At 52.0% G+C, this 19,336-nt stretch overlaps 1 protein-coding gene across 4 annotated transcripts; it reads left to right on the plus strand.

The window, feature by feature from the left end:
• The first annotated feature begins 111 nt into the window (after positions 1-111).
• On the plus strand, positions 112-13,317 carry ACAD8 (acyl-CoA dehydrogenase family member 8). 4 transcript variants are annotated; one of them, XM_061154569.1, is made up of 11 exons: positions 112-380; positions 2,975-3,075; positions 3,476-3,645; positions 4,196-4,305; positions 4,576-4,652; positions 4,959-5,096; positions 8,225-8,360; positions 8,442-8,539; positions 11,109-11,261; positions 11,431-11,533; positions 12,573-13,317. In XM_061154569.1, exons 1-11 carry the CDS (start codon positions 197-199, stop codon positions 12,623-12,625), a joined length of 1,323 nt encoding a protein of 440 aa, XP_061010552.1. In that variant the 5' UTR covers positions 112-196; the 3' UTR covers positions 12,626-13,317. The 4 variants fall into 4 exon arrangements, with proteins under 4 accessions (XP_061010552.1, XP_061010563.1, XP_061010582.1 ...); XM_061154580.1 differs by having other exon boundaries at positions 112-305; XM_061154590.1 differs by lacking the exon at positions 112-380 and adding an exon at positions 2,109-2,252 and having other exon boundaries at positions 4,145-4,305.
• Positions 13,318-19,336: the final 6,019 nt, after the last annotated feature.

Genomic DNA, 19,336 nt, shown 5'->3' on the forward strand with positions numbered 1-19,336 from the left:
ACCGCGGCCCGCGGGCCTCTGGGAATTGTAGTTCCGGCTCCTACCGCAGGCGCCCCGAGCGCGCCTTCGGGGGCCGCGGCGCGCACTACAGTTCCCGGCGTGCAGTGCGGCGTGGCCCCCGCGGCCCGTCGGCCTCCCGAGGTCGCGGGCGCTCAGACCGCGGCCGGAGCTGCGGGGAGAGGAGCTAGCAGAGGTGATGCTGCGAGGAACCTGCCAGCGCGCCGGGGCGTGGCTGAAGGGGCTGCGCCGCGGGCCCCGGGGCCCCGCCGAGAGCGCCCGGAGGGGCGTCGTCTCCTGCATCGACCGTAAGGCCCGCCGGTGGCAGGCTCAGTCCAGTTGGCCGCGCCGCCCCTGGCTCCGCATAGGCGCGTGCGGAGCAGGTGGGGCGCGCGGGCGGGCGGGGGCCCACGGCGGGCTCGGCCGGGTCCGAGCGGGGGTTCCCTTCTCTCCCAGCGCTCGGAGTTGCCTTGTTACCTCTGCTTGCTGATAAGGGCGGGCTTCGCTGCGGGGACTCGTGAGCTTTGCTGTTACTAATCATAAACTTACTCAGGTGGTAAAGCGTCTGCCTACAATGCGGGAGACCCGGGTTCAGTCCCTGGGTCGGGAAGATCCCCTGGAGAAGGAAATGGCAACCCACTCCAGTACTCTTGCCTGGAAAATTCCGTAGTCAGAGGAGCGTGGTAGGCTACAGTCCATGGGGTCGCAGAGTCGGACACGACTGAGTGACTTCACTTTCTTTCACTTTATGTATCATTTGACAGATGGAGAAATTTGTTTAGGGTCTAGTGCAGCCCTCTTGTTTTACAGTGGGGAACCTGAGACAGAGAGAAGCCTTCCCTCCTGAAAGCTGTGTAATTAATAGTTGCAGACCCAGAGCTTGAACGAGCCTGGTTGCTCGTCCATTGCAGTTTGCTGGAGCTTCCCACGTGCTCTCGGCTCCAGGATTCTCAGAACTGTTGAGATCTGGTTAGGTGTGTGCTTTGGATGCATTCAGAGTTTCCTGTGTTCAGTTTTTTGGCCTCTTGTTTACTCTTGAACTACTGTACAGTCAAGGGTTTCCTCCTCTAATGTGGGCTCTTGTTCTGTTTAGCTTTACTACTTCTGTGTGTATTTGTGTATGTATATCTTTGTGTGTATGTGCTGGCTTCTTGAATCTGCCAATAGCTCCAGCAAACTTAATGTGGCCTGGTTTTTGTGGTGTTTTTTCCGCTCATGTTTCCTGGAAACTGGGGTATTTATACTCAGTAATATTGAGTACACTCATGCTTTCTTGTGTATTATTTACTTTTTAACTTGACTTTTTGCTTGTTTACTCCAGCCGGTGTTCTCCTTTTGTTGTTGTTGCTGTTCAGTCGGGTCCGACTCTTCGCGACCCCATGGACTGCAGCACACAGGCCTCCCTGTCCATCACCAACTCCTGGAGTTTACTCAAACCCGTGTCCATCGAGTCAGTGATGCCATCCGACATCTCATCCTCTGTTGTCCCCTTCTACTCCTGCCTTCAGTCTTTCCCAGCATCAAGGTCTTTTCTAATGAGTCAGCTGTTTGCATCAGGTGGCCAAAGTATTGGAGCTCCTTTGTTGGCATTCCATTCTCTAGAAATGACTGTTACTGATCTTAAATAAATATGTGACCATGCTGTATCTATGCAAGCACCCTCAGAGACACTGTAGGTTTAGTTCACTGTAGTCTGTGACATGTGCAGCAGCATCGGGTCTAAGAAAACAGCATTCACACCTTAATTTAAAAACACTGCATTGCTAACAAAAAACAAGGCTAACCATCATTTGACAATGCAGGGTTGCTGCAGACCTTTGATTGGTTAAAAAAAAAAACAGATTCTGCAGAGTGAAATGAAGGACAGTAAAACAGCGTGTGCCTTTATGTCTGACTTGTCTGAATTTGTTCCCTGTTAATTTACTTTGGATGCAGTTTCAGTTGAGTTCAGTCGCTTTCTTTGTGACCCCATGAACTGCAGCATGCCAGGCCTCCCTGTCCATCACCAACTCCCAGAGTCCCCCCAAACCCATGTCCATCGAGTCGGTGATGCCATCCAACCATCTCATCCTCTGTCGTCCTCTTCTCCTCCCATCTTCAATCTTTCCCAGCATCAGAGTCTTTTCCAATGAGTCAACTCTTCGCATCAGGTGGCCAAAGTATTGGAGTTTCAGCTTCAGCATCAGTCATTCCAGTGAACACCCAGGACTGATCTCCTGTAGGATGGACTGGTTGGATCTCCTTGCAGTTTAGATGTACTTAAACCTTTTATACCTTGAACTACTTGTTTGAATCTGTCGATGCTAATAATAGCGTCTGTAAACATGTGTTGAGCTATTGCTCAGACTGAAGTTCTGAAGTGCATATACACTCAGGTGTTTGTTTCCTTAGCACTTACGACATCCTGCCCTAGCACTGCCCCGTGGTAGACCTTTGGTCTGAATTCTTTTGTGAGTGGAAAATGGCCTGAGTCCTGAGTAGGGAACCGTGAAGTGTTTATCCCTAACCATATTTCTGAGATCACCACCCAATGTAGTTTTCTGCCTTGGACTTCTCAAGAGAACGCCACCTTTAATCTTCACAACTCCCATCTTAACGAGAGTCCGGGTGGGGACACACAGCTCTCTCCTGGCTCACGGGCAGCTGCTCCCGAGGCCGGGGTTTGCCCGGGTTCTCTGAGAGAATGGCTGCGGGGCAGTCGGGCGCCGAAGGGGGTTGTCCCCTGAGACTCCGCGCCTCCTGTGCTCTGGACCGTCCCCCCAGGACCTTGTTTAATGTTTAACCTGGAAGAATGTAGTCTTAGGAGGTCACGCGGAGCCCGCACCTTCCACTTTGCCCTTGACATTTTCACAGCCACTGCTGTGCCTCCCACAGTAAGAGACACTCCTTGATGCTTCTTAGCACATCTGAGGCAGGGGGTCTTGTCCTCTCCCCTGAGCCCCGATCCAGTTCTGAGTAAATGCTGCCTTGCCCACAGCTTCCATGGGACTAAATGAAGAGCAGAAAGAGTTCCAGAAAGTGGCCTTCAACTTTGCTGCCCGCGAGATGGCGCCGCACATGGCAGAGTGGGACCAGAAGGTGCGGGTGTTCAGCTGCACGATGAGCCCGCCTCCTCCCGAGCACCCAGCTCGTTCAGTGTCTGTTCTGCTCTGAAAACTCACAGCAAATGCGAGTGCCTGTAGGGGCGCGAGTCCTCCTCCTGCAGATAGCACTGTTTTAATTCGTAGATGAAAATTAAGATTTGGGCACTCTTAAAATCCAGACAGTACTGGAATGATAAAAAGAAATTTGAGTGCCAGAAAGCAGTCCTCGTAGAATGCATTTTAACTGGTACCACTGTGTGGGTAACAAAAGCAGCACTGAGTTGAGAGGCTCCGTCCCCTTGCCTGAGTGCACACTTCTGGGTCCCTCCTCACACCCCCTGAAGAGAAGCCCGCCTGTGAGTCCCTCTCTGATGACCCTGCCCTTTTGTCCACAGGAGCTGTTCCCTGTGGACATGATGCGGAAGGCAGCGCAGCTGGGCTTCGGGGGGGTGTACGTTCGGACAGACGTCGGAGGGGCGGGCCTCTCGCGGCTGGACACCTCCGTCATCTTTGAAGCCTTGGCCACGGGCTGCACCAGCACCACGGCCTACATGAGCATCCACAAGTGAGTGCCTGGCCCGGCGGGCGCAGCGCATGCTCGCATGGGTTGGCAGGCACCTTCTGTGTGAATGGGAGAGGGTTTTGCTGTGTAGGTTGCCTGTCCCTGAGGAGCCAGACTGTTAGCAGTTCACACGAGGTCTGCAGCTGCCTCTTGTGCCCGAATCTGTTATCTTGTGTGTTGCTGAGAGAATGCTGCCCTTCTCCCAGGTGCCAGCTGACCTGGTTCCAGACAAGAGTTCTGCATTAGGGAAGGGCCTCCCTTCCCTTTCCCTCAACCCAGAGATGGAGCCTCCACTAATTTGGGAGAGTACATAGGACGGCTTGGTTTTTGAAGGAGCTCAGTTAACCTAACTGGCGATAGTGTGGCCAGCGCCCAGGTGACCTTGGCCCTGGATCCCTCTGGGTACTGTGTTCCCCGACTATGTGCTAATCCAGGCCTTTGCTTGAAAGGCCTGAGCCTTCTCAGCTGTGGCTTCTCCCCTCTGCGCGTGCCCTCCCCTCAGGCTGCCTTTCCCTTCTGTCTGTCTCTGTCCTCGCCTCCTGGGTGCGCTCAGCATGTGTGTCTGGATGATCGACCGCTTCGGGAGTGAGGAGCAGCGGCAGCGGCTATGCCCGCCGCTCTGCGCCATGGAGAAGTTCGCCTCCTACTGCCTCACCGAGCCAGGTGGGTGTGCCTGCCCGCCCCCCTCCCGGCTCATGTCTCTATCCCGAATGAGAGATCTCACAAGCTCGCAGGTCACAAGGCTCGGGGCTCCCTGGGGCGGAGGGGACGGCGGGGTGGGGGGGGGGGGGCTCTCCCTGAGCATGGAGCGCTTCTCCAGGCCTCGATCGAAGGCGTCTGTCATTAGGGGCGGTCTCTCGGGAGCTGGGGCCTCACTGGCTCCCTCCCTTCCCCAGCACCCCCACCTCTCAGCTCCCCTTCGTCCTGCCCTAGGGAGTGGGAGCGACGCCGCCTCCCTCGTGACCTCTGCCGTGCGACGACAGGATCATTACATCCTCAATGGCTCCAAGGTACACGGCCAGCGACCACGGCCCTCCCAGGCAGGCTGGCAGCCCTTCCCCTTGCCACCCACCCGGCCCGGCCCACGTGTCTGCAAGTGAACCTTCCCGAAAACAGCATGTGGGGCGAGGACCTCAGACCTATTTCCCTGTGTTCACCATCGCTGTTTCTCCTCTGGTCTGAGCCCAATTAGGCCCGTCCTGTATCCATACTTTCTGTGGCCTGGGTGCAGCGTCCTGGGACCCCTTCCCACTGCCCCTCACCTCCCACTGCCCCATCAACGGGGGACCCGCTGTCTTCCCGCTGCGACTCCGCAGGCCTTCATCAGTGGTGGCGGCGAAGCTGACATCTACGTAGTCATGTGCCGCACAGGAGGGCCGGGCCCCAGAGGCATCTCCTGCGTAGTGGTGGAAAAGGGGACCCCTGGCCTCAGCTTCGGCAAGAAGGAGAAAAAGGTGAGTGCGGTTGGACAGGGCGCATCAGGTGGGAGCCCCGCCCCAGCTCAGCAAGTGGGTCGCCCTGGCGCCCCGGCCTTGCAGGCTGTTGCTTCAGCGACGGTTTCGACAGCGCGGGGAGCTGGGGGCGGGCCTCACTGCATCGCGTGGCGCCCGTGTTTGCCAGTGGCTTACATCAGCAGAGATATGAGAAATCTCCACTGGCTCCCGCTGCCACTTCTGGGCTGTATTTCTTACTTCCTACCTCTCCGCCCCCTTGTTACCCAGGAAGATATGCTGACAGGAGACTAGAGGTCTTGGGAGTGAAATGCTCTTGGCCCACTTTTCTTCTTTAGCTCAGCAGAGCTCAGGGGAGGTAACCGTGGATCCCTCAGGAACGTAAGAGGAGGGTGTTTCCCTAGGCCTCGAGAAGATATCTCCAGGATGGACAGATCCCACAGCCAGGCCCTGAGCTGTAGACCTGTGGTTACCTCACTGCCCTTGGTCCTGAGCTGGGGTCTGCTCAGGTGGGCCGGCCTGGCGAGTCCTCAGCTCCAGCAGGTGCCCTTAGAGTCGGGGCTGGGGAGCAGTCCGCGAGGAGATGGCCCCACGTCTGCCTCTCATCACCTCTGCTGGCTCCCCAGGCCCCCCACGCCCCTCCATGCCCTTCCTGATCCTGACTCTCTGCAGCTGCCAGGGCTTGAGACGCTCAGCGCCCCCTCCCTCATGCAGCAAAGCTGGACCCTCTCGACACCAAATGTGCAAAGCCTTATGCTCTCTCCTGCCTGCGATTGTAAGACACGGGGCCTCTTACCTTTGTAAACGCTGAGCTATGTGCACGCGGCATGGGAGACGGGTGGGATGTCTGTCTGGTTTTGAGACGGACAGACATGGAGTCTGACATGTTGTATTATAGAACCAGGTTATACTGATTCTGGTGTTTGTGCTTATAAAGCTAGTGTTGGCTGATTCAACACATTTGTATTTCTGGTATCTGTTGGCAGTATTACCAAAGCTAGCTAGCTTGGGGCTTGGGAAAAAATTGTAAATAAATTCCGTATACAAAAAGTTTCTCTTTTTCTCCTTATGCTCTGTGCTTCTCTCACTTTCAAGCATACATTATTGTCTTTTTTTGCTTTTTGGTTTTCTTCTTGATTATTAGTTGTGCTTTGCGTATCTCTTGACAAATGGGAAATTCAGAAGGCCGTCTCATTGGTTCAGCAGCTAGCAGGTGTCTGCTGCCAGGTACCTGGACAGAGCAGAGCACCAGACCGGCGCGCTGGGCTGCCTGTGAGCAGCAGGCGGGCCGGTGGACTCGCGGATAAATGCGGTGCCTCCTGTCAGCGTGAGGGAGGGGAGCAAGCCTGGGCATGATGCGGGCAGAGGAGAGCTGCTTGGTGTAGGGACAGCGTGGCCCTCTGAAGATAAGGTATCACCTGATGCAATCTGCCAGTTCAGGAGCCCGCCTCTAGCCAGCCGTGAGGAGGGCTCTGGGCAGAGGCAGCAGTGGTTGCAAAGGGCCTGATGTGGAAACAAAATTAGTGTGTTTGAAGAAGCCAGAATTTCTCAGTGTGGCCGGAGCGTCATGAGCAGAGGGCTCCGTGTGGGGTGAGGTCAGAGAGCTTGCAGGCCAGGCAAGGGGTTACCTGCCGACCCCCTCGCTTGATCTGGCTGCTCTGGTGGCCTGAGCAGCTGGCTTTCCCCACCCCCTCCCGTCTTTCCTGCAAGCACATGCTTCCACTTGGTATACTGAGCACCTTCTGTAGCTGAGAACTTGAAACAGAAAAGGAGTGAGGAATTGCTTTAGCTTGGATTTAGTTGTCAAAAGATTTTGTATGGAATAATGGTTTTCTCGCCGGACGGGTATCGGGGAGGACTCCTCGATGGCAATGGGAAGGTGGTCTTTGGAATGAAAGACAGACAGGAAGGGACTCCTTGTTCTGGGCTGGGGCCGGGGAGTATCTGTTCTTTCTGGCTGCAGCTTCTCAGGGACTCTGGGCGGTGAGGAGCGGGCTTCTCTGCCCTGGGGAGGAGGGAGACGTTTTCACCGGAAGGGGCTGGGAGGTGGCGGCCATGTGTCTGTGGTTCTGTTACAACTCAGTGTTAAGGTCGCCGGAGCTGCCCTATCCAGGGGTGTGTATCCTGCACGGGAGGTGAGTGCCCAGGGAGACCCCTGGCCAGGGTGGGAGGGTTCAGACTCGGGGTCTGGAAGACAAGAGGTCAGGGCCGGCCCTGCTGGCCAGAGCGGCCTTGGGAGGCTCCACGGGGAGGTGGGGGTGGGGGGTGTTCCCAGGGAGGGGCAGAGGCAGCAGAAGGGCAGTGTGGGAGGCCCTGGAGGGGGCGGGATAGGAGAGAGGGGCTGAGCCGGGGTTGGACAGAGGCCTCAGAGGAAAGGCCGTGGGCGGGGGCCGCTTCCCAGGCAGGGCGCCCTCAAGGGGGTGGTGGGGGAGGGCTGCCAGCCCCTGGGCCGGAGGCTTGTCTGGCCCCGTGCCCACAGGATCTGACAGCGTGGGTCTTCTGGAGCGGAGAGGAAGGAGGCCAGTCTATGTCTGTGGGGCACCTAAACCGGCTCTTCGTGAGGAAGGGGGCTCTGCCGGCCTCCTGGTGAAGCTGCCCCTGGGGACACCGTGGCCCCAGAAGGCACGCGGGCCGCCAGCCGGCTAGTTACAGGGCATGGGCTGCGTCCTAGGGGTGGAGAACTGTCCCTGGGCTCGAGACTGAGATACTGAGGGGGTGTCTTGCTAAACCAGCTCCCTAGGAAAAGCAGAGACCAGGAAGTCCTCCTGTGCAGCCTTTGTCGGTGTCTGTGGTGTGAATGCTCCCACTTCCGGCCGCCGGCGTGACGCCGCCGGAAGCCCCGCGGAGGCAAGGTGCGTGACTGGCTCCCGCGCTCTGGAGCCAGTCCCGCGGCAGGCTGGTGTGGTGAGCGGATGCCCGGAAGTAGGTGTTCTCGGTGTGTTTAAACGTGCTGAAAGGGAAGTCTGTCAGAGCTGACATATTGAGGAGTGGCCTTCCCGTTTCTCCTCAGCTGAGTTCTCGGGAGCCTGAGTCCCGGGACCTTAGAGCGCCCATCTCGGGTCTGAGTGGACAGCGGACGCCGCGCCGCGTGGTGACTGCCCGGCCGCCACACAGCCCCTGATTTTTGCCAGGTGGGGTGGAACTCACAGCCGACCCGAGCGGTGATCTTTGAAGACTGTGCCGTCCCGGTGGCCAACAGGATCGGGGAAGAGGGCCAGGGCTTCCTCATCGCCATGAAGGGCCTGAATGGCGGGAGGATCAATGTCGGTGAGGACCGAAGGGGCTGGGGGTGGGGGGCAGGCGCGACGGCCCCCAACTCACTGGCTGCCTCGGTCCCCTCCCTCCCAGCCTCCTGCTCCCTGGGAGCCGCTCACGCCTCGGTCGTCCTCACTCGAGACTACCTCAAGGTCCGGAAGCAGTTTGGAGAGCCTCTGGCCAATAAACAGGTAACTCTCCACCCCTTCATTTGCTCTTGTCTCCAGAACATCTTCTGGAACAGTGGGGCCCTAATGTCTCTTACTGGTTTTACCCTCATTGCAGCCAGAACTTATGCTTTTTTTCTTTCCAGTTTATAATAATTTTTATTTATAGTCGCAGGAAGAGTCCCGATGTATTACATGGCAAGAGAAACATGATATTTTAGGAGCGTGTGCTATTTTGTTTATGAAATACATAAATACATTTAAACACTAATAAAACGTTTTCAAAGATAGGTCTGAAAATGCAAAAAGTAGTTATTTCAGGGGAGCGGGATTGGAGTATTTGTGACCCAGTTTTTCATTCTTTTTTCTTTATTGAAGTAACACTGGTTTACAACATCTTTAAGGTTTCCTGCATACATTATAATTGGACTTCTTTTCCACTATAGCAAGCTCACCACCAGAAGTCTGATTCCTTCCATCACCGTTCAGCTGACCCCCTTTACCCGTTTCATCGTCCTGCCCTCTTCTGGTAACCCCCAGTCTGTTCTCTGTATCTGTGAGGTGGTTTTGTGTTTTCATTTACTGTTGTGTTTTTTAGATTCTTTGTGTGAGTGAAATTGTACAGTATTTGTCTTTTTCTGTCTGACTTCACTTAACGTAACACTCTAGGTCCATCCATGTTGGCACAAATGGCAGAATTCCATTCTTTTTATGGCTAAGTAGTAGTCCATCGTCGGAGAAGGCAATGGCACCCCACTCCAGTACTCTTGCCTGGAAAATCCCATGGACAGAGGAGCCTGGTGGGCTGCAGTCCATGGGGTCACTACAAGTCAGACACGACTGAGCGATGTCACTTTCACTTTTCACTTTCATGCATTGGAGGAGGAAATGGCAACCCACTCCAGTATTCTTGCCTGGAGAATCCCAGGGACGGGGGAGACTGGTGGGCTGCAGTATGGGGTCGCACAGAGTTGGACACGACTGAAGCGACTTAGCAGCAACAGCAGCAGTAGTCCATCGTATGCGTATGTTCCATCTTCTTTGTCCTTTTCTCTTGTTGGACACTTAGGTTGCTTCCATATCTTAGCTATTGCAAATGCTGCAGTGAACTTGAGGACGCATGTATCTTTTTGATTGAGTGTTTTCATATTTTTTTGGAAAAATACCATAAGTGGAATAGCTAGATCATGGGATAGTTCTATTCAGCTCTTAGCTTGTTGAGGTCCCTTTGTAGGTTATGGTCTTTTTTCTGACTGACTTCAAGGTTCTTTGTCATTGACGTTGGACAGGTTTAATATATGTCTGGGAGAAGGTCTTTTTGCCTTGAGGTAATCAGGTGTTTTCTTAGCCTTGTGGACATGTATATCCTGTTCCTTCCCCAGGTTTGGGACTTTCTCAGCTTTCTGTAAATGAGTTCTGTACCCCCGTCCCCTGTGTTCTCCTTCTGGGATGCTTACCATCCTTACACTGCTCTTTCTGGTGGAGTGGGATAGCTCTGATAGGGTTGATTTTGTTTTAATCTTAGCTCTCCTCTTCTACCTGAATCATTTCCAGGTTTCTGTCTTCAGGTTCTGTAATTATATGGTCTGCTATATTTGCATAGCTTTCTAATGCACTTCCCATTACGTATATTGAGTTCTTCAGCTCCAGGATTTTGGTTTGATTCTTTCTTGGAATGTCAGTATCTTTGGCAAAATATTCCCTCTGTTCATTACTTTTATTCCTGAGTTATCTCGTAGCTCATTGAATTTCCTCATGCTGGCTCTTTTGAATTCTCCACCAGTTAGAGCCAGTATTCATGACTGGTTTGGTTTCTGGAGAATTGTCATCTTTTTGTGATAGCCTGTGTTCCTGGTGAGTTACTCCTCTTCAGCTGGCTCATTTGAAGTAGCCAGTCTATTCTTAGGTAAAGCTTTTTTCTGCCTGATTCTAACAACCCCACAGGTTGGAAGTTAGAGGCTTTTCTTCTGGTTTCCAGCAGGTGGTTCTGCAGCCCAGGCTTTGATTTCTCTTGCCTGCGTGGCCTCTCCCTGAGGTGTTGCCTGGGCTCCTTGCTGCTCCCTGTGCCCAGGCTTCTGGCTACGGCTGGTATCCCGCTGGAGGCACCCAGATGGTGGGTTCCTCCGCCTTGTCCAGGATCGCCTGGGGTAGGGGAGCGGGGGTGGAGCTGGGGTCTCGAGTACCTCGCCTGTCTTGACTTGCTGGGTCCTGGGCGCTGCTGTGGGCTCAGCTTCCGGGCCAGGGGCCGAGGTCTGGGGTCTCAGGTCCTCGGGTCCTGCTTCTCCAGGTCGCAGCCCACCACCATGAGGTGCAGAGGTGTGGGCCACCAGGGCACCCTGGTGTGCTGGGCAGAGGAACCTGTGTGGAGCTGTGGGCACTTTACTGGCTGTAGGTTGAAGGGGTAGACAGAGGGGGCATCTCCCTGAGGAGCTGGTACCTGCAGTGCAGGAGTGGAGTGGACTTGGAGCTTACCAGGCACGTTCCTGGTGGGGCCCAGGGCCCGTGGCCCGGAGGCCTGTCCTTGGCGGGGGCTCTCGGGGCCCCGGGCAGTGCTGAGCGTCTGTGTGTGTGGTTCTCTTGCCTCTCGCTGCAGTACCTGCAGTTCCAGCTGGCCGAGATGGCGACCAGGCTGGTGGCCTCACGGCTGATGATCCGCACTGCGGCCATGGCTCTGCAGGAGGAGCGGGAGGATGCGGTGGTCCTGTGCTCCATGGCCAAACTCTTCGCTACGGACGAATGCTTTGCAGTGAGTGCTGGTGCTGTAGCTCTCCTGGGCGCCCAGGATGTGGTGGGCCTTCTGTTCGCTCCTGGGGTGCTACTTGAGGCACCAGTTACTCAGGAGAGGCCCACGTGGGCGCTCCTGGGGAGGAGCGCATTCCTGGGACCCGAGGTTCCTCACCCCCATCTCCCTGCAGATCTGCAACCAGGCCCTGCAGATGCACGGCGGCTATGGCTACCTGAAAGACTATGCCGTCCAGCAGTACGTGCGGGACTCTCGGGTCCATCAGATCCTTGAAGGTAAAGGCACCCAAGATGGCTTCCTCCCTGTCGGAGCATTCAGCCCGGCATCTGTCCCCGTGCTGCCTGGGTCCCGCCTCCCCTCCTCCCTCCTGGCCCCTGTGGAGGGGAGGGCACTGGCCTGGGGATCAGGAAGTTCTGCTCTATCCCCTCTGAGGTCACCCTCCCCCCGCTCTTGGCCTTTGTCAGTTTATTTATTTATTTGTTTGTCTATTATTTTTGTTTGCGCTGGGTCTTTGTTGCTGCACAAGTTTTCTCTAGTTGCAGCGAGCAGGGGCTACTCTTCTTTGTCATGCGCCGGCTTCTCATGGCAACGGCTTCTTTTATTGCAGAGCACGGGCTTCAGTCATTGCAGCACATGGGCTCAGTGGCTGTGGCTCCCAGGTTCTAGAGCGCAGGCTCGGTAGCCATGGCTCCCAGGTTTTAGAGTGCAGACTCAGTGGCCATGACGCCCAGGTTCTAGAGCACAGGCTCAGCAGCTGTGGCTTCTGGGTTCTAGAGCGCGGGCTCAGTAGCCGTGACTCCCAGGTTCTAGAGCATTTTTTGCATCAGAAAGAATGTAATGATGAAGCAAGCAACTCATCTCCTTCCCCCAGCAACTGATTCCACCCCCTTTCAGGGAAAATGTTTTTGTTCTTTTTTAAAATTCAGTTTTCTGATTACCAACGATGTTGGTGTATTTATCGTTGAAAAATTACAAAACACAAGAAAAGTTTAAAAAGATCATTCAGGTTTTGACATCTGAATTAATATTTTGGGTTCCTTTTATAGTTTAGACCAAAAATACAGTTTTTGGACTTTTTCTGTGCTTGTAGATACACTTTTAAAGAATAGAATTATATTGCGTGTATGTTCTGCTGTTTTATTTTGCTTTTTACCTAATAAAAGCATTTTTACCATCAGGAGAGGTTTTTCACAAGTTAATTTTTTCTTCTTGCTGACACCTGTTGAGATGAAAAGCACTGCTGTTTACAGTCCTGGTCAGACTGGTCAGAGCCTCGCTGACCCTGAGGCCTGGCCCGCCCTCTCCCTCTCGCAGGCAGCAACGAAGTGATGCGGATGCTGATCTCGAGGAGCCTGCTACAGGAGTAGCCCGCCCCAGGCTCTGACGGCAGGTCGGTGGTGGGTGGCCCCCATGGAGACACGGTGACGAGTGAGTCGGGCTGCTGGAAGGGCTGACATCTCCACTGCGGCTTCACAGCATCAGCTGAAAGACAGCAGGGCCCCGGCATCTCCGGGGAGCTCCGGAGAGGACGTGCCGCCTAGTCTTCCTGGCGCACAGGGTGGCGGGGAGCTCCTTACCTGGCCCACAGAGTCCTGGCGTGCCTGCATTCTGCTGGTTGCCTGGGTCCGTCCCCGAGGGCCCTGGACGCCCCAAGGAGGGCTTCCCAACTGCAGCAGAAGCGTGGGAAAGGAGTGGGGCAGAGATGATTCCTATCGGTTCTGCTCCGCCTGCCCCCTGAGGACGAGACCGTCCCTGTGGCCACCCTTGAGCGGCTCCTCTGAATGCAAGTCATGATGAGAGGGATGTGCGAGGCCTCTTCCCATGCCACAAGTGGGGTGCACCTGCACCTCCGCCGCTCAAGTGTCATGGGCTCAGGTGGTCTGGGACAGGTTGTTTAGAAGCACGTGGTCTGGGAATAGTCCTCAAAGCTCCTATGACCTTTCCTGATAAATGCTTTGAGTATGTTTCTTTTCTGAGCTTTTGTTTCTCTTTTTCGCTCTTCTTTTTAAATGTTTTTAATCACTACATTGATAAATAAAATCTACCACTGTCTACCTTTTCTGGGTCTGTTGGTTTTTTTTCTTTCAAACAAATCCTTTACAACTATTTTTTATAATTTTATTATTTTATTATATTGTATTGTTGTTGTAATTAAACGTTTATTTAGACTTGGGGATTATAAACAAAAATATTTCTTGACCAAGTTGACTTTTTAAAAATAGGTTACTTGGGGACTTCCGTGGTGGTCCAGTGGCTAAGCCTATCTGCTCCCAGTGCAGGGGCCCTGGTTTCGATCCCTGGTCAGGGAACTAGGTCCCACATGCTCCAGCTAAAGAGCCTGCATGCCATACCTAGGACCAGGTGCAGCCAAATAAATATTTAAAAACAAAAAACTTAAATAAAAGGTCCATTAAATTTCTAATCACTTTGTAAATTAAGTACTGTTTATGATTTATGACAGCAGATTTAAATTCCTAAAGATGTAGACTTTTAGAGAATGCTGTTACAAATGATTATCACATTAATTCATCTCATCACTACAGAAAAAAATATCCAGAATATTTTTTAACTGCATGTCAGCATTTCGAGAAACCAATGTATGCACCGTTAGCTACACCGAGTTTTAAATGCGTCCTCTGAGACCTGTGCTGAGTACAGCTGGGGAGCAGAGTGTAGGTGTTCTGCAAAGCTGAAGCTTCAGCCTCCAGAAGCCTGATTCTGCAACTGTAATGCGGGGCTGTGGAAGAGAGAGCAGTCTGACACAAGTGCTTCAGAATTTGTGGAGAAGGTAGGAATTCAAATTAAACTCTGATGATGTGTGTGATACTTAAAAATAACCAAGAAAGTCAGCTTCAGGCAGGAAAGGTGTGGGCTTTGTGTGGGAGCGGTTTACACTTTTGTTTCAGCGGGATGGAAAGGAGGTGTAAGTTGAATTTGGATGCAGCGTTATGTAAGCCAAGTGAAAGTGGCTCAGTGGTGTCCAACTGTCTGTGACCCCATGGACTATACAGTCCATGGAATTCTCCAGGCCAGAATACTGGAGTGGGTTGCCTTTCCCTTGTCCAGGGGATCTTCCCAACCCAGGGATAGAACCCAGGTCTCCCACACTGCAGGCGGATTCTTGATCAGTTGAGCCACCAGTGAAGCCCCAGGGTGGGTTTTATTTTGCAAGCAGTGGAGAGAAGGAGTGTTTTATCTGGGAAGATCTGATGAGATTAACCCATTAGAGGAACATTTTGGTAAGGAATTAGAGTGGGGCAAGACGGGAGCATGGGGCATGGCAGTCTGGGCTCTTGAAGCCGTCCAAGCAGCACTGAGGCTGAACTTGGCAGATGGAGACGGAGTGTGCTGCCGTCACCGGGCTTGGACAGCCTCCTGGGTGGTGGTGCCATGCTTGCTGGCATTCAGTTCTGAATGGAGGCCAGAGGAGGTGCTGTGAGGATCTGGCAGTTTGTGCGCGGGGGCGAGCCGCTGGGATCTGACATAAACTCGTGCTTTCCCTCCAGTTGTTTTCTGGAGCCCAGCCTCCCACCAGGGCTTCCCTGGTGGCTCAGCTAGTAAAGAATCCGCCTGCAATGTGGGAGACCTGGGCTCGATCCCTGGGTTGGGAAGATCCCCTGGAGAAGGGAAAGGCTGCCCACTCCAGTATTCTGCCCTGGGGATTTCCATGGACTGTATAGTCCATGGTGTGACAGAGTCAAACGCGATTGAGCAACTTTGACTATCACTGTCAGCCTCCCAACAGCCTGGCTGCGGGCCCTGTGACCAGAGCACAGTCAACTGGAAGCTCACCTCTGTCAGTGTCCTTTCAGCTGGTCCATAAATGAAACAAACAGAACAGAACGGATGGGCCCTGAGGATCCGCACTGCCAGGGGCTCTGGGGGTGCATCATGCGCACAGGGGACCTCACACCCCACCTTGGTGGGACCTCCCAGGCTGGGAGGCACTCGGGCTGTGGCCAGGGCACCGAAGCCTGCATAGGGTGACGTGGTGGGCTCAGTCACAGCCACCTCTCCCAGTGATCTGAGCACTTCCACGCCCCCTCAGGCTGCTCCACTCTGACCCTCTGAGCCCCTGTCCCAAGGGAGGGAAGCCCAACCACTCCCGTGTATGGATGTTTAAGCAGAGGAAGGTTTCGGTCACCTGTTAAAAATGTCTCCTTTACAGATTAGATAAATCTAAAACCCTGCCATGCCCAAGTCTGCTGCACCCAGAGCCCCTGCCCCTGCGGCAGTCCACCGCTGACTCGCACCTCCACAGGAGACACTCAAACACAGTTCTGTCTCAGTCTCCGTGGGGTCTCTGGGCATAAGCCCTCTTTGAGGAGGTCACCATTAACCCCACCACAGAGCTGCCAGAACTCACACAGGACTGGGAAACAGACTCTGGGAGGGCACAGACAGAACCTTGTGCACCAGGACCCAGGAGAAAGGGGCAGTGACCCCACAAGAGACTGACCCAGACTTGCCCAGGAGTGTCCAGGAGTCTCCCTCAGAGGCGTGGGTCGGCGGTGGCCTGCTGCAGAGTTGGGGACGCTCAGTACGGCAGTGCATGCGTGGAACCTTTTGAAGGAGGTCGCCATTATCCTCATTACCTCCACCATAGTTTGGCCCCAGGTAAATAACAGGGAGGGAAACAGCCCCAGCCATCAACAGAAAATTGAATTTAAGATTTACTGAGCATGGCCCTGCCCATCAGAACAAGACCCAGTTTCCCCCTCAGTCAGTCTCCCCCATCAGGAAGCTTCCATGACCCTCTTATCCTCCTCCATCAGAGGGCAGACAGAATGAAAACCACAATCACAGAAAACTAACCAATCTCATCGCATGGACCACAGCCTTGTCTAACTCAATGAAACTGTGAGCCATGCCATGTAGGGCCACCCAAGACAGACAGGTCATGGTGGAGCGTTCTGACAAAACATGGTCCACTGGAGAAGGGAATGGCAAACCACTTCTGTATTCTTGCCTTGAGAACCCCATGAATAGTATGAAAAGGCAAAAAGATAGGACACTGAAAGATGAACTGCCCATGTGGGTAGGTACCCAATATGCTACTGGAGATCAGTGGAGAAATATCTCCAGAAAGAATGAAGAGACAGAGCCAAAGCAAAAACAACACCCAGTTGTGGATATGACTGGTGATGGAAGTAAAGTCCGATGCTGTAAAGAGCAATATTGAATAGGAACCTTGAATGTTAGGTCCATGAATCAAGGCAAATTGGAAGTGGTCATACAGGAGATGGCAAGGGTGAAAATTGACATTTTAGGAATCAGCAAACTAAAATGGACTGGAACGGGTAAATTTAACTTAGATGATCATTACACCTACTACTATGGGCAAGAATCCCTCAGAAGAAATGGAGTAGCCATCATGTCAACAAAAGAGTCCGAAATGCAGTAGTTGGATGTAATCTCAAAAATGACAGAATGATCTCTGTTTCTGAGGCAAACCATTCAATATCACAGTAATCCAAGTCTATGCCCCGACCAGTAATGCTGAAGAAGCTGAAGTTGAGTGGTTCTATGAAGACCTACAAGACGTTTTAGAACTAACACCAAAAAAAGATATCCTTTTCATCATAGGGGACTCGAATGCAAAAGTAGGAAGTCAAGAAATACATAATAATTTGACTGGAGTAACAGGCAAATTTGGCCTTGGAGTACAGAATGAAGTGGGGCCAAGACTAAGAGTTTTGCCAAGAGAACGTACTGGTCATAGCAAACACCCTCTTCCAACAACACAAGAGAAGACTCTACACATGGACATCACCAGATGGTCAATACCGAAATCAGATTGATTATATTCTTTGCAGGCAAAGATGGAGAAGCTCTATACAGTCAGCAAAAACAAGACCAGGAGCTGACTGTGGCTCAGATCATGAATTCCATATTGCTAAATTAAAACTTAAATCGAAGAAAGTAGGGAAAAGCACTAGACCATTCAGGTATGACCTAAATCAAATCCATTGTAATTATACAGTGTAAGTGAGAAACAGATTCAAGGGATTAGATCTAATAGAGTGCCTGAAGACCTATGGACAGAGGTCGGTGACACTGTCCAGGAGGCAGTGATCAAGACCATCCCCAAGAAAAAGAAAGGCAAAAAGGAAAAATGGCTGTCTGAGGAGGCCTTACAAATAGCTGAGGAAAGAAGAGATGCGAAACGCAAAGGAAAAAAGGAAAGATACACTCATTTGAATGCAAAGTTCCAAAGAATAGCAAGGAGAGATAAGAAAGCCTTCCTCGGTGATCAATGCAAAGAAAGAGAGGAAAACAATAGAATGGGAAAGACTAGAGATCTCTTCAAGAAAATTAGAGATACCAAGGGAACATTTCATGCAAAGATGGGCACAATAAAGGACAAAAATGGTATGGACCTAACAGAAGCTATTAAGAAAAGGTGGCAAGAATATACAGAAGAACTATACAAAAAAGATCTTCATGACCCAGATAACCATGATGGTGTGATCACTCTCCTAGAGCCAGACGTCCTGGAATGCGAAGTCCAGTGGGCCTTAGGAACTATCACTACGAACAAAGCTAGTGGAGGTGATGGAATTCCAGTTGAGCTATTTCAAATCCTAAACATGATGCTGTGAAAGTGCTGCACTCAATATGCCAGCACATTTGGAAAACTCAGCAGTGGCCACAGGACTGGAAAAGGTCAGTTTTCATTCCAATCCCAAAGAAAGGCAATGCCAAAGAATGCTCAAACTACCACACGATTGCACTCATCTCACACGCTAGCAAAGTAATGCTCAAATTCTCCAAGCCAGTCTTCAACAATAACTGTTGAACTTCCAGATGTTCAAGCCGGATTTAGAAAAGGCAGAGGAACCAGAGATCGAATTGCCCACATCTGCTGGATCATCGAAAAAGCAAGAGAGTTCCAGAAAAACATCTACTTCTGTTTTATTGATTATGCCAAAGTCTTTGATTGTGTGGATCACAACAAACGAAAATTTTTAGAGAGATGGAAATACCAGACCACTGACCTGCATCCTGAGAAATCTGTATGCAGGTCAGGAAGCAACAGTTAGAAGTGGACATGGAACAACAGACTGGTTCCAAATCGGGAAAGGAGTACGTCAAGGCTGTATATTGTCATCCTGCTTATTTAACTTATATGCTGAGTACATCATGAGAATTGCTGGGCTGGATGAAGCACAAGCTGGAATCAAGATTGTCGGGAGAAATATCAATAACCTCAGATATGCAGATAACACCACCCTTATGGCAGAAAGTGAAGGGGAACTAAAGAGCCTCTTGATAAAAGTGAAAGAGGAGTGTGAAAAAGCTGGCTTAAAGCTCAACATTCAGAAAACTAAGATCATGGCATCTGGTCACATCACTTTATTGCAAATGAGGAAACAGTGGAAACAGTGACAGACTTTATTTTGGGGGGGATCCAAAATCACTGCAGATGATGACGGCAGCCATGAAATTAAAAGGCACTTGCTCCTTGGAAGAAAAGTTATGACCAGCCTAGATAGCATATTAAAAAGAGACATTGCTTTGCCAACAAAGGTCCGCCTGGTTGCAAAGTCGGACACAACTGAACGACTAAACTGAACTGACCTCTTCTTGGGCACATTTCGACAAAGAAGGGCATGACTCAGCTGAATGCAATTGCCATCAATGTCCCATTACAGCAGTTCTGCTCATTTCTTCCTAAGGGAAGAGGAGTCATTTCATAAGGATCAAAGTTTGTCTTTGTAAATGACTAATTTCTTTAAGCCAATGCAGACAGCCCCTGGCCACTCACTGGTCCCCAAGCTGCACCCGCGCTCCAGACACCCTGGCCTCTCGTCTTCATCACTGATGCTGCTGTTTCCCTTGATTCAGGAGGACTCCCCTTCATTAGATGGCTCCCTAAATTATGTGTCCACTCAACAAACACTGAGTGCCTGTCATAAAATGAGTGTCTTTGTAAGAAAAACAAAAAAAGGATTTTTATATAGAGTCCTCCTGACCTAACAATTACTTCATTACAAGCACTTATTTTCCACCGATGGCAAGTTGATTGAGAATAGTGTTTTCTGTCACATACAAACTGTTGTTCAGGGAGACTAATG

Source organism: Dama dama, chromosome 1 (genome assembly GCF_033118175.1).
Source record: "Dama dama isolate Ldn47 chromosome 1, ASM3311817v1, whole genome shotgun sequence".
Lineage (NCBI taxonomy): Eukaryota > Metazoa > Chordata > Mammalia > Artiodactyla > Cervidae > Dama > Dama dama.

Coding starts and splice junctions, on each gene's coding strand:
- ACAD8 (XM_061154569.1), top strand. CDS start 197: ATGCTGCGAGGAACCTGCCAGCGCGCCGGGGCGTGGCTGAAGGGGCTG. Junction 5,097..8,224: donor TCGGCAAGAAGGAGAAAAAG/GTGAGTGCGGTT, acceptor GATTTTTGCCAG/GTGGGGTGGAACTCACAGCC. Junction 11,534..12,572: donor GGTCCATCAGATCCTTGAAG/GTAAAGGCACCC, acceptor TCCCTCTCGCAG/GCAGCAACGAAGTGATGCGG.